The 13,706-nt window shown below is 37.3% G+C and overlaps 1 protein-coding gene and 1 non-coding gene across 2 annotated transcripts in view; both read right to left on the reverse strand.

Moving 5' to 3' along the window:
• Ranbp9 (RAN binding protein 9) overlaps window positions 1-13,706 on the reverse strand; it is an 80,020-nt gene that overhangs the window by 27,977 nt on the left and 38,337 nt on the right. The window contains 3 exon segments of the mRNA XM_038332841.1: window positions 5,859-5,881; window positions 10,481-10,648; window positions 11,775-11,827. Of these exon segments, the coding sequence (XP_038188769.1) occupies window positions 5,859-5,881; window positions 10,481-10,648; window positions 11,775-11,827 (244 nt within the window).
• Window positions 159-261, reverse strand: LOC119818106. The gene has a single exon (XR_005286018.1). It is a non-coding gene; the product is annotated as a U6 spliceosomal RNA (small nuclear RNA).

A 13,706-nucleotide genomic window follows, 5' to 3' on the forward strand; every position in this document is an offset into this window, starting at 1 on the left:
AAATGTACATTACAGCTAGTTCATTGAAAATACCATTTATAATTTACTACAATCATCAACAACAGCGCACTTGGAAGCCAGCCTTTATAAAGTCAGTGGTAAAAACTTGCTTTAAGCAAGACATAGTGTCACCATGGGGATTTTCCTTTCCTTTTTTTTAAAAAAATACGCGCTTTGTGAATTTATGTGTCACCCTTGAACAGGGGCCAATCTAATTTTCTATCATTCCAATTTAGATGATTCTTAATGCAAAAGTTCAAATGTACAATTTCAAAGCAAGAAGAGACAAATATGAATATTCAAACTGAAATGCATTCAAAAATACCCTAAGATTTTAACCAGGAAAAAAAAATCAAATGTAAAAAGTAGCAGCTTCAAATACACACATAAAAAAGTCAGGATTCCTTCTTTTGCTGTGATTAATCCACTGCTGCATCCAAAAAGAGATCACACTCTGAGTGTTCATTAAATCTCAGGTCCACTCATTAAAATCGCCTGTGAGGTACTTGTTGCCATTTCACAGATGTGCAAGTTAAATAATTGCTCAGGGTTGCTCTATTACTAGCAAGCAAAGACAGAACAGAGGCAAACAATACTAGATCAAGCCCCATCTTTATTCTTAGACTCCAAACCCTCCCATGCCTTTAGTACTTGAATTTGTGCCTTGTTTCTTTATTATTTTTAACTGTAGTTATCACAAGTATTTTCACAACAAAACAAGGTAAATATTAAAGAGGGATAAAGTGTGTGCAGAAAGAGATTTTACAGCAGATTATTTAAAAATAACTGTTCAACAAGTAACACAAACAGATACAAGATAGTATGTCAAAATAAATAAGAAATCTTATTTATTATTAAGATATCTAGTAAGACAAAGTATTGATTCTTTTGGTGGGAAGATATGGTTATGTATGTTATCAAAACAAGAGTCTCAGGATAGCCTTGAACTCATGACACTTTTCCTGTCTCAGCCTTCGTGCTAAGATTACAGGTGTGATCCATCATGCCTAGCTTTAACTTTTAATAATCAGCAGAGTGAATTAAAAAAATTAAAGCTTTTAAAGCAGGCCGGTCACTCAATACAATCTTCTCATTTCACTAGTCAGAAAACCTGAGACCCAATCAAATTGCACAGCTTGGTAATGACAACACATAAAAGAAAAAAAAATCTTGTCTCTTTACTTCTTACATGGCAAACTTTTCATTAAAACCATCACAGAAGAAGGCAGTGAGGTAGATGGCTCAGTCAGATGCCACGCCTCTCCAAAGTGAGAAAGATGCAATGAAGCTCCAGCCCAAGATGGACGTACACTAGAATCTTCCTGGTAAGGCACCACTTTGTGGTGCTACACAGATTATTAGATATGGGTTAATCAAAATGTGAGTAAGAGGCTGGAACTAATGGGCCAGGCAGTGTTTAAATGAAAACAAAACAAAACAAAACCATCACAGAATTATTAGATATTTTTCAAACAAAAACATGTAAGGAATCAAAGACAATAAAGACATCAAAGGAGGGCAAGACAGTTCTGTAATTTCAGTACAAAAACTACAAGCTTAAGTAGTTTTGTGGTTTACATGCAGTCACACGCATTTAGAACATACATGGGCAGGAAATTCCTTCTTCAAAAACTATCATCCTTGACTATTCAGACACAACAATTTCGTGTCTTTTTCAGAATAGAAAAAACTATTTCTACTAATGTACATGTTCAAATTCATACTTAACTGAAGTTTTGTTATATTTTAAATATTTCTTCAAAAAAGGCAAATAATGTATCTGTGCAACCAGCCTGTAGACTTGGAAAGCATTGTTGTTCTAAATGTGAATGGGACTAGAGGGATGGCTCAGCAGTTAACAGCACTTGTTGATCTTGCAGATGACCCACACTCAGGATCCAGAAGCAACGCGGCAGTCCACAGCTGCCTGTAACCCCACATCCTGGGGTTCATATATGAGTTACATATATGGACACTAAGCATGCATGTGGTGTGGAGAGAGATGCAGGTAAAACATGAGTACATATAAAACTAAAAATAAATCTTAAATGAGAACAGCTAATGACATCAGGAGTATGTACCTGATTCCAAACTGCATTAGTTTGTTTAAAGTTTAAAATATTTCTCAAACAGAAGTGAATTAAGAAAGAAAAAGTATTTTCGTTAAAAAATTTAAGGTTTAGGTGTAACACTTCGGGAGGCTGGGAAAGGATCACAGTAGGTACCAGCCCAACTGGGGCTCCAGAGTGAAACACTATCTCAAACAAACAACAAGAGGTAAGGGTGTCAGAGCTGTGAGCACATATGACCAATGAATGGCACAAGGCAGTAGAAGAGAATTAAGGCTTTTTGCAAATATATGACCTCGGGATTCAATGCTCAACTAACTCAAAAGAAACTATAGGTAAGGAAAATAAGTATTTTCTGCAACCCCTTTTAAGGGAAAGACTAGCTTTTCTTTTATCTTGCAGTTGAAAAGTGAAGTGCAACATGCAGAAGACCCCTAGAGACACTATAAAGGAAACTGATAAGCATTACCACCATAACTACCTTGCTCAGTAACAATAAAGTGACCACTGATTCCCTAAAAATGCATAGGGGTGGGAGTAGATACATACAACAAAGTGGGAAAGAAAACCACTAGATGCAGACAAAACACACATACACACACGCCTAAAACCAGGTATGCCTTGGTAAATGATCACTACTGAACTGCCCGACAAAGAGCTGAGGAGAACCATTACAGCACAGCCCACCTGAGGACGGGGTTTAACATGCTTAGAGCCTAACAAGCAAAATGCCCCGCAACAAAACCCTCTAACTAATTATTCCAAGTGAATCTTGGGAGGTTTTTTGTTTTGTTTTGAGACAGAATTTCTCTGTAGCTTTGGAGTCTGTCCTGGAACTCACTCTGTAAACCAGGCTGGCCTTGAAATCACAGAGATCCGCCTGCCTCTATCTCCCGAGTGCTGGAATTAAAAGTGTGTGTCACCACCACCAGGCAAAGAAGTCTCTTGATGACAGACCCTGCAACAGTTAAGAATGCCATCATCTTACCTACTAGAATTTACCTGCAGGTCTGGGACATAGCTCAGTGGGTGAGCTTGCTGTGAAATCAATTGTAACTGAGTTCAAGTCCCCAGCACCCATGTAAGAGTCGGACATGGTTGTGTGTGCTGTAATGACAGTGTTGGAGTGTTGTTGCATCCTAACAGCTCCTTTATGGGAAGAGGTGAGAAGGCACGGCACCCAGGCTGTGTTCTGATCCACTGACCTTGTGTGGTCACCCCTCATTGGCTAAGCACATCAGGACCTCTGTTGGTACCTACTGCTAGGCCCTTCAGACAGATTCCAGGTTGACTCATCTCTCAGCCTTGTAGGCCTCATCTTCCCACGTATCCACCCTTTTTTATTTGTATGGCAACTCAGTGGGAGCCAGAGTTAGCTCAGGCCTTGTTGATCCAGCTTCAGGAGGGCTCAGCAACTGACTGACTGTGCCTATCTTAGATTAGTCTGCCAAACAAGCTCTTACCTATCATTGACTATCAGCTGAAGAGCTTCCATTCCTGGAAGATAAGGCCTACACTGAGGACACAGACTGCATTAGCTCACTGGCTGGGAAACAGAAAGTTTTGGGTTCAGTGAGAGCAATAGAGGACTATCTTCTCCTCTGGTGTGTGCCACCCTCACCACATATGTATATGCTTCCACACAAAATAATTTGCACCTGTTACTTTGCTTATCACCCCCATAAATGCTCTATTTAAAAGCAAATTCCCTCCACTTACACACTTGCTTTTGAAGAATATGGTCACTATATTAGTTTTCCTCTCTGTATTATATCAACTTTTTGTTTTCTACTGACTCACTTAACAATATTCTGCTAAATCTAACTCAATGTTCTTTTTCTACTCATCTGCTTTCCACCACCAGTTACTGCCCTGAATCTCTACTTCCCCATCACCAAAGTCATTCACAGTCTCTTATTTACTCTGGGTTCTCACAGACAGGAGACAGCACAGCGTTGATATAGTTGATGACTCCTGTGATTGAGTAACACTCTCTCATGGGCTTGGCGTTTCAACACTTGGTCCTCAGCTCGTGATATTATTTGGAGAAGTTTAGGAGGAAACATGTCAGTGGAGGACAAGCTTTGAGAATTAATAATCTCTCTCTTTACTTCCAAGTTCTCTCCACTTCGGGTTTGTGGTTGAGAATGTGATCACTCCATCTCCTGCTCCTGTCATAATGCCTGCTGCCAGGCTTCCCTGCCATGATAAGACTCTTACCCTCTGGGACATAAGTCAAAACAAATTCTTCCACAAGTCACCTGTGATGTGATGTTTTACCATCTTACCAACAAGAAAATAGTAATACAACTCCTCCTTAATTCATATCTTCATCAGGCTTTCAGTGTTAATTCATTGTCTTCCTTACCTCACTGACTACTTCTCAATTTCTCTTTGATAGTTCCTTATTTTCTCCTAAACTAACCATGTCCTAGAAATCTGCCCACTTCTCTTCTGGGTCAACACATAGTTGCACATTGTTCACAACCAGCTTTAAGACTTTGACACCTAAATGACAAATGGCCCCCAAGTTTACAGCAGACAATTCTCTTAATTCCAGCTTGCAACCCCAACTGTATACTTGACCTTGACTCTTAAATCAAACTAAATTACTCACTCTGCCCCCTAAATGTTCCAACAAACCCAGGTGTGGTGTCTTCTAGGAGGCTATGGCAGAAGGGCTGCTTGAGTAATGGCTCAAGCACAAGTTGAGGGGCAGATGGAGCAACACGGAGAGTGCCTGTCCTAAAACAAACACAAGTGCTGGGCGTGGCTCAGTGCTAAAGCTTTCCCCTACCAAGCATAAGAACCTACAGTTTGATCCTCTGATACAAACAAAGAAAACTTTCCTGCTTTAGATAGGACTAAAAGCAGGCCTATCTCCACCATCCATTCTCTCAGTTCCTCAGGCCTACGATCTTAAAATCAAGTTCTTTTCTTTAAAAGAGTATTTATTTGTGTGTATGTATATGAATACAATATTACAGAGGCCAGAAGAGTGTGTCAGATGCCCTGCAGCTAGAATTACAGGTAGTTATCAGCTGTCTGGCATGGGTGCTAGGAACTGAATTCTAATTCTCTGGAAGAACAGCATGTGTTCTTGATTGGTGAGCCATCTCGTTAGTTCCTAAATCCAGTCTTGGACTCTGCCTGACCACTTCCCTCCCGGCTGTCTGAAATACTCTTGCCCTACACATCCACTGACTTACTCTGTGAAAAGTCTCTGCTCAAGCCCCACTCTGAGTAAAGTGGGCAGCTTCTATGACTCTGCCTTTAACATGTTCCATCTTTCTCCAAAGTACATAAATTCCTTTAAAATGTCACAATTCACTATTTTTATGTGCTTACTTTCTAATTTGGCTGCCAAACGACACCAAACGCACAGCACCTAACATAGCAGGTTTCCAATATTCCTAGATGAATGAACAGTTACAATTGTACAACCCTTCGCTGACATGTTCAAACATAACATTTTAAATGAATGCACAGTAACAAGAGTGTTTATGGGCTGGGGCATACCCCAGTGTAAATGAGTGCTTATTACAAATAAGACCACAGGCCTAATCCACAAACAATAAAAAGAGTATTTTGGATAATTTTATGTCATACAACAGGATGCCATGCAATTTAGAGCTTGACTTCTGATGCTCCAGGGTGAATAGAGAAGGACCCTCTATTTGATGCATAGCACATATACTTATAAGCGAGACTGCTCTACATGTCTACTTCTAGTTTCTTGTATTTCTTTTAGATAAAATTAAAAACATCTTTCAAGAAATCATGTCTTACCGGTAAGTCGGTGAAAGCAATACCTAGAAAGAAAAAAGAAAGGTATTAGTGGCTTTTTTCAAAGGCAAGTAATATCAAAAAGCTAAATATCTAACTAAAACAAAGAGAGAATAGCAAAGGAAGAAAAGGTGAAAGAAAAGCCTAATTTTTCTCACTAGCACTAATATCTGTCTGAGTGAATGCTATTCTACTATGGATCATCAGTCTTAGTGAGTGCACGCGCACGCACGCACACACGCGCGCGCGCACACACACACACACACACACACTTTATTTTGGGGATATTGGTATTAACCCCAGAGCTTTAGAATGATCTTAGACAGACAAACCTTCAGAGAGACATGAGTGAGAACACTGGTTGCAACAGTATCAGATTTGATGGTTTCACCTGCAAGCTGTATTATCTACCTCAACACTTAATTCTTGTCTAGATTCAGCTTTTACAAAATTTTAGGTTGGAGCTCAGCATTATAGTGCATGTCTGTAATTCTAGCACTCAGAATACAGAGGCAAGATGATCAGTTCAAGGTCATCTTGAGTGACACAGCAAATTCAAACTCAGCTTGTGCTATAAGAGACTCTGTCTCCAAAAACCAAATAAATAAAAAGCACTTTAGGCGAAAGGAGCAGACATTTTCTCTGTGTTTTTTTCTAAAGGTAAACAAAAGCAAGTATAATACTCATGTTTAAAACAAAACACAGTTTCTTGCCAGAACATAATAGTAAATGGATGCCTGTTATCCCAGCATTCAGGAAATAGAAGGACGTATAAGGACCTTTAAAGAGACCAGTTTGAGCTACTTGCTGAGACCGTATCTCAAAAACAGAACAAAACAAAAGAAATCCATTTCTTCTTGAAGGATGAAGAGTGTTCCTGGATGCCTCAACAGGAATTTCAACACAGCCATGAACCAAATACAGCTGAAATACTGGTAATGGCATAAGTCTACCAGCATCCTTAACTACAAAGAACACAACAGATGAAGTGAGGCTTTCTGCAGTACCTCACTGACCTCGAGGGTCAAAGCAATGTCTAGTCACACACTGGAAGCACCCCCTCCAGCACCAGCATCTCTCCTGCTGTGAAAAGCATCTATAGCTAAGAGTATCTAGTGCTGAGCTGTGCTGTACCAACAGCAAATCATCCAACCGTAAACTGATCTACTTATTAAAATAATAAATAAAAGACAGTGAATATAAATATCACAGTCTGAAACTAATGAAACTATTAGTGTCAAATTCTACCTCAACACATGTGATAGGTCATATTCAAAATGTAGGCATACTAAAAGTAGGTCATAAAATTACTTTCAGGGTGTGCGTGTAAGGCATGTATGAAACCTGAATGAATTTCCTGTTCATATTTGGGTTCCATCTCAAAGACATCTCATTTTATATATGTATATATTACACAAACCCATACAAATATCCTACAATCAAAAATCTTAAATGTTTCTGGCCCTAAGCATTTCAGATAAAAGATATCTAACATCTATTTAACAATATAGTCATTATATATTTTAATGTAAAAATAATGCTTTGTGGTCGATAAATCTCTGCCTCTATGACTTTTACCAATAAGTAAACTGTGTTCATCTGTCAAAAAGAAAGCAAAGCTGGAAGGTATTTTGTTTTTGTAATTCCATACAAAATATTTTGACTATATTTAGGTTCATTTATAGTGGTTGGGAGCTAAATATAAAAATTTATACCAAAATTATCAGAAAATTAAACAATACAGAAATTAAGAGAACATTTTAGCAAAACATGACTATCTCATTTTTAATATTTTTATAATATAAGCCTAATTATTTTTCTCAAAGATATATATTTATAATAAATCTGTCCAAATTTACATTTTTTACCAAAAAAATCTTGTCAATAATTGCTAAAGTTTTTGTTTCTTATCAGGAATGCTAATAAAAAAAATCCAAATTAGTTACAGAGTTCAACAAGTTCAGACATTTGCCAAGTAAGCATCCACAGCATCTGTGGTTCAGGCCACAAAAAGGTGCCTATAAAGAAACTGGAACAACTATTTAAACTTTATTTTTCAAGTTCCTGACTTGTCAAGAAGCTTTCTAAAATGTTATCTTCAGCTAACAAATGATGCTTGATAAGAAAATACATTAAATTTTTTCAAGTTAGTAAAGTTCTATACTTAAACGTCTCTTAATTTTCAAAATAAAAAGTTCTCCATTTCTCTTTGTACATTTTGAAAACTAATCCACTAGCTTTACTGTAGAAGTCCCCTCTGCAGATTCCCTTTGGCAAGAGATGGGTCAGGAGCTGAGCAGTATTTGATCTTCTAGACTCGAGTCCAGACCAAAATCCTGAGGCCCTTTCCTGGGAGCTGTCCACCAGTTAGTTAATACTTCCTGCTTTTCACCACTCTCCAACTCCGCTACTATAGCCATGGGGAACATGTAAATGAACGGGTGGAGCTGTGTTCAAGAGCAGCTTTGATTAGAACAGGCAGGAGGCAGCTTTGGCCGTCAATTCTAGAGAGGTTCCGTTCACAGGAACAACTTGTTCACCAGTGTCACCTCTGCAGCCCTGGCACCCCAGCCAAACAGAGGTGCTCAGCAACTATAACTTTGCAGATATCATTTCAGTTTTCCCTGAAGAACTTACTGCGGTTCTAAACACTGATGTGTTACAGGTAATGTTTTTTTTTTTTTTTTTTTTTTTTTTTAAATGAACTTAGAAATGTTCAGCAAGTTGCCTGAGGTCACACAGCAAAGGAGCCAAGAGTCAAAAACAGTCAAGACTGACTGAAAGGACCTGATTAACCATTTTTACACTACCTATATGCTCAAAATTTATTAGATTTATGCACACCATCAAACATTTCAAATTTACAGAAAATTAGAACATAATTCCATCATTAGGTACCCTTTTCTTAAGCATCTTACCTTTTAAAATGGCTTTCTTATTCAATGAAAAGGTTTGATTTAAATGTTTGTGAAAATCTAATAGGAAAAAAAATCACATCACCTGTGATCTTCCCATCTCCCAAAATAAAATTTCTTCTCTGAAAAGTTTAAAAAATTAGTGTTAAAAAGACTAATTGTGGTTTTCTAAAAATGTCTTGTTTTGCATTTTTGAGCTGTCAAATCTAAAAGCAGACTTCCCTTAAGTTTAAGATCTTAAACAGTTTAAGCAGCCAGAACAAGACTAGTATTATCATATAATCTGCATGGGGTCATTAACATGATACATGGATGAGAATAAGACTTTTTTTGATAGACCTGTAACAACTTTTAAGTCATATTTAAAAAAAAAAAAAAAAAAAAAAAAAGAGGTTCTTCAGAATTTAAAAAAAAATTTCTAAGTGAAAATCTGAAGCTGGAGAGAAATGCAAAGCCTTTGCCCATGGGTTGTGCTGGGCTCTACAGAAAACTGCTGCAGTGCACACTGAGGTTCAGAATTCTCTTCTATGTAATAGAACACAAATGTTTGTCATTTAAGAAATTCCATTATAGATAAGACGACGCCTTTCAAACTACTATCCCCAAGTAAAGCTATTTATGCCCTCTAAGGTTATTTAGTTTTTGCTTCTCTTCACTTGAGCCCATTAGAAATAATCTGCTATGAGCATATTAAATTTCCCAATGGTAAAAATGTAAGGTTTTAAAAATGTTTCGAGGCCAGCCTGGTCTACAAGAGCTAGTTCCAGTACAGGCTCTAAAAAAGCTGCAGAGAAACCCTGTCTCGAAAAACCAAAAAAAGAAAAAAGAAAAAGAAAAAAAAATGTTAGTCTTACTAGCTTTCCTATTTCTTGCAATTTAAACAGAAATGAAGGCTGGAGAGATGGCTCAGCAGTTAAGAACTCTTCCTGCTCTTCCAGAAGATCTAAGTTCAGGTCCCAGCACCCACACTGGGCAGCTCACACCACTAGTACCTCCAGCTTCAGTAGATCCCATGCCTTCATTCGGCCTCCTCCAGCACCCACGCATACATGGTGTTCATTCATACAAACATGTCCATGTGTACCCATAAATAAAATAAAAATACATTTTTAAGGGAAAAAAACTAATAACTACACACAATGCTAATGAGCATACCTAATTCAGCTAGTCTTTAATTTCATATTATTCTTGCAATGTTTCTTTGTTCCATTAACACACTTTAGCCCGGGTCTTTTGTTTCTGTTATATATTTAATTGTCCTGTGCCAAAAAGTATCTCAGACACCATCCTTCAGCAGTCACCATTAGCATATCTATCTAATTTAACTATGTTCATTCTGATCTTTTGCTAGAAATACTGAGTTGTTCACTTCTTTTAACTATTTGCCTACACTATTCTTAGAACTGATACTATTGTACTAGAGAACTGGATAACTAGTAAAGAATTTTTTCAAACCAAAGTTCGAATTTCTATCACTAGAATGAATGGCTCAATACTAAGCAGCACTTCTATTGTTACGTCTGTACATAAGATAAGTTGTTAGCCTTCACAGGATATGAATTTTTATCACTTCCTTAACATCCATATAAACAGAATAAAAAGGCATCTATCTGTTCATCAAACAGAACCACATAATAAACATAACCATCAAGCACTAGTAAAACAATCACAATATTTGGTCATTTTGCATGCAATACAACATCTCAGTACCTAAACTATGTCCATTCTTCGTGTAAAAGCAGGTATTGTTGATAAGATTAACACAACAGCCAATGACATCACCAGTTGTAAAAGTTGGTCCATACGGTTGTCCAGTTCCAGAAGAACAAAACGAATGTCCATCATCCCCATGGTAACCATATGAATGTTTATCCCAACCTAGAGAGACAGGTCCAGTACATTAAAATGTTGTCTAAAGCATTAAGGAAAATAAACTCACTACCCAGAACACTAAAAAGAAGTACTGAAGAGAAAGGATTCATACCAGGAACATGAACATATAAACACAGCAGTCACAGTGGGGGCATGTATTCCATGAATTACTTCTTTAGCTAATATAGCAAAAAATTTTTGCTCTAATATGAATAACACACAAACTTTAATGTAAAATAGATTATAATTTTCTTTTTTAAAAAAACATTTATTGATTGATTATGTATACAATATTCTGTCTGTGTGTATGCCTGCAGGCCAGAAGAGGGTTCCAGACCTCATTACAGATGGTTGTGAGCCACAATATGGTTGCCAGGAATTGAACTCAGGACCTTTGGAAGAGCAGGCAATGCTCTTAACCACTGAGCCATCTCTCCGGCCCTAGATTTTAATTCTCATTTGCCACAATTTCTCAAAGCTGTGATCCATATGTAAAAGTCATGTAATCTTTGATCTCTTTACACACATTCTTATAATTAAGACCTCACTTAAGCCCTCTTAACTTTTAACAAAAGCACACAATGAAAGCGCATCAAGTTACATAAGAATATAATTAGATGGCAGCAGTACTGGCTTGATATGTTCATGTCTCAGTGTATTTCCTGTACTTTTGTATAGGTCAGTTTGTATTTTACATTAAAAAAATTTCCTCTACTACTGACTTTTAACATCAGGAAACAGAATCAATTCCTTCTGTCTGCACACTCCTGAACTCACGTCTGTCATTTATCTATACTCTTACAAGGTCACACAACTCACTTTAAAGATTAAAGGTCAGGATGTGACTGGTGACAACAGAACCAGTCAAATTAAAATGTTTCAAGTGGTTGATACAAGTATATAAAGTTAAAAAGGACAAAACAATAACAGAAAAACAAAGCACAGATATTATGCTATGTATGTTCTACAAAAGAACATGAAATTTAAATATATTTAAACTCCACTCAACTTCCACTTAGAATTCATAATATAAGTGATTAATTAAAACAACAACCCAGTATCGTTTAAAAATTTTAACCAGACATGTCAGTCCTAATGCTCTAATAACACTGTAATTCACTTGCAAGTGTACCTGGTAGTCTATTCATGTTCACACCTTGAGCAGAAAGACCAATTCCCATGTAGCTGTTGGAGAACAAAGGAAAGGCAGGTTATTACAGTCAGATACAGACAAATCACTACACACTCTAAAACATAATCAGAACCAAGCCCAAACTGAAGCTCCTAAGTAAGGTAGTCACGGAAATGTTATTACAGTGTATTCCATAGCAACAAGGAGCACTATTAAAAGCAAAAAAACCTAGATCCCCAGCAAACTACAGTAATCACTCATAAGCACATTAAAAATATTAGTAAGGACTGGAGAGACGGCTCAGTAGGTGAGATGACACCCACAGCCAAGCATGATAACCTGAGTTCAGACTTCAGGATCCACACAGTGATGGCCTTTCAGAAGTTGTCCTCTGACCTCCATATACACAAAGTGCCAATACTACATTCTAAGTGCCAATAAGAAGAAATCTGAGAGATCAAATAACTTCATGATATACCTTAGGGCTTTGGAAAAACAAGAACAAGAAAAAACCTACCATCAGTAAGTGGAAAGAAATAAGATCAGAACTGAAATTGATGAGTTAGAAAATAATGATAAGACACATCACTAATGCCAAGTTACTTCTTTGAAAAGATTAAGATTTGTTAACCCTTGACCAAGCTAACCAAAAGAAAAAAGGCCCAGTTTTAAAAATGAGAAATGAAAAGGAAACCTTTACAACATATACCGATGTAGTTCAAAAGGGAACAATGACAAACTTTAAAAATATTATACACAGTCTACTAAATTGGAAATCTAAAAGAAAAGGAATAATTTCTTCTAAACATGTATGACCTACCAAAATAAAACCAAAAGAAGATGAATATTTCAAACAGATCTATAAGTAGTGAAATAGAAACAGCAATTAAACAACAAAACAAAAATCCCAATTAGTGAGATGTCTCACCAGGTAAAGGTGCTGGGACCCCATAAAGGAGCAAAAAGCTAACTACCCATAAACTATTCTGACCATCACACACTACCATTATAAATAAACGTCACAATTGCTTAGCTTAAAAAAAAAAAAACTTAACTAATCAAAGTCTAAATCCAAATAGATTGACAGCTGAATTTTACAGAAACTTTGAAAACAAATGTTTCCCAAACTCTCACATAAAATAGGAAGGGACAGAACAGTATCAACTTATTATAAAGCCAGTATAAATTGACACCAGTAACAGATAAAGACATTAAAAAACAAAACTAAAGCCAATGTAGTGATATTTCATTTGTAGTTTAATAAATAAAGCTTGCCGGAAGTTCAAAGTGAAACAGCCACACTCTCAGCCTTACAGACCAGGCAGTGGTGACACACCTTTAATCCCAGTAGTCACATTAGTTTGCCAAAGAAACGGGCAGTAGTGGTGCACACCTTTAATCCCAGCCCTAGAGAGAAATATAAAACGGGAGGAGACAGCTCTGACTCACAGTCTCATTCTGAGATTCCTGGAGGCTGGATGGCCATTTCAGACTGAGGTAGAGGTAAGAGCCAGTGACTAGTTGTTTTGCTTTTCCGACCTTCAGAATGAACCCCAATTTCTGTCTCTGGGTTTTTATTAATCATGCTACAGGCCAGTCTCTCTGACAGACATATGTGGTGGTTTGAAGAATGAGCCCAATAGGCTCATATACTTGAATGCTTAGTCACCAAAGAGTGAAACTCTTTCAAAGGATTAGAAAGATTCAGAAGTAAGGCCTTGTTGGCAGAAGTTTGTCACTGGGGATGGGCTTTGAGATTTCAAAAGTCTACGCCAGGCCCAGTCTACTCTGCTGACCTGCTTGCGGATCAGGATGTAAAACTCTTAGCTACTTCTCCAGCACCATATATGCAACCATACTCCTTGCCATGATGATAATGGACCAACTTATGAAACTAAGCAAAGGCTTTCTAAAGGGCTGCCTTCTTCTTGG

This window comes from Arvicola amphibius, chromosome 6 (genome assembly GCF_903992535.2).
Source record: "Arvicola amphibius chromosome 6, mArvAmp1.2, whole genome shotgun sequence".
In the NCBI taxonomy this organism is placed as follows: Eukaryota; Metazoa; Chordata; class Mammalia; order Rodentia; family Cricetidae; genus Arvicola; species Arvicola amphibius.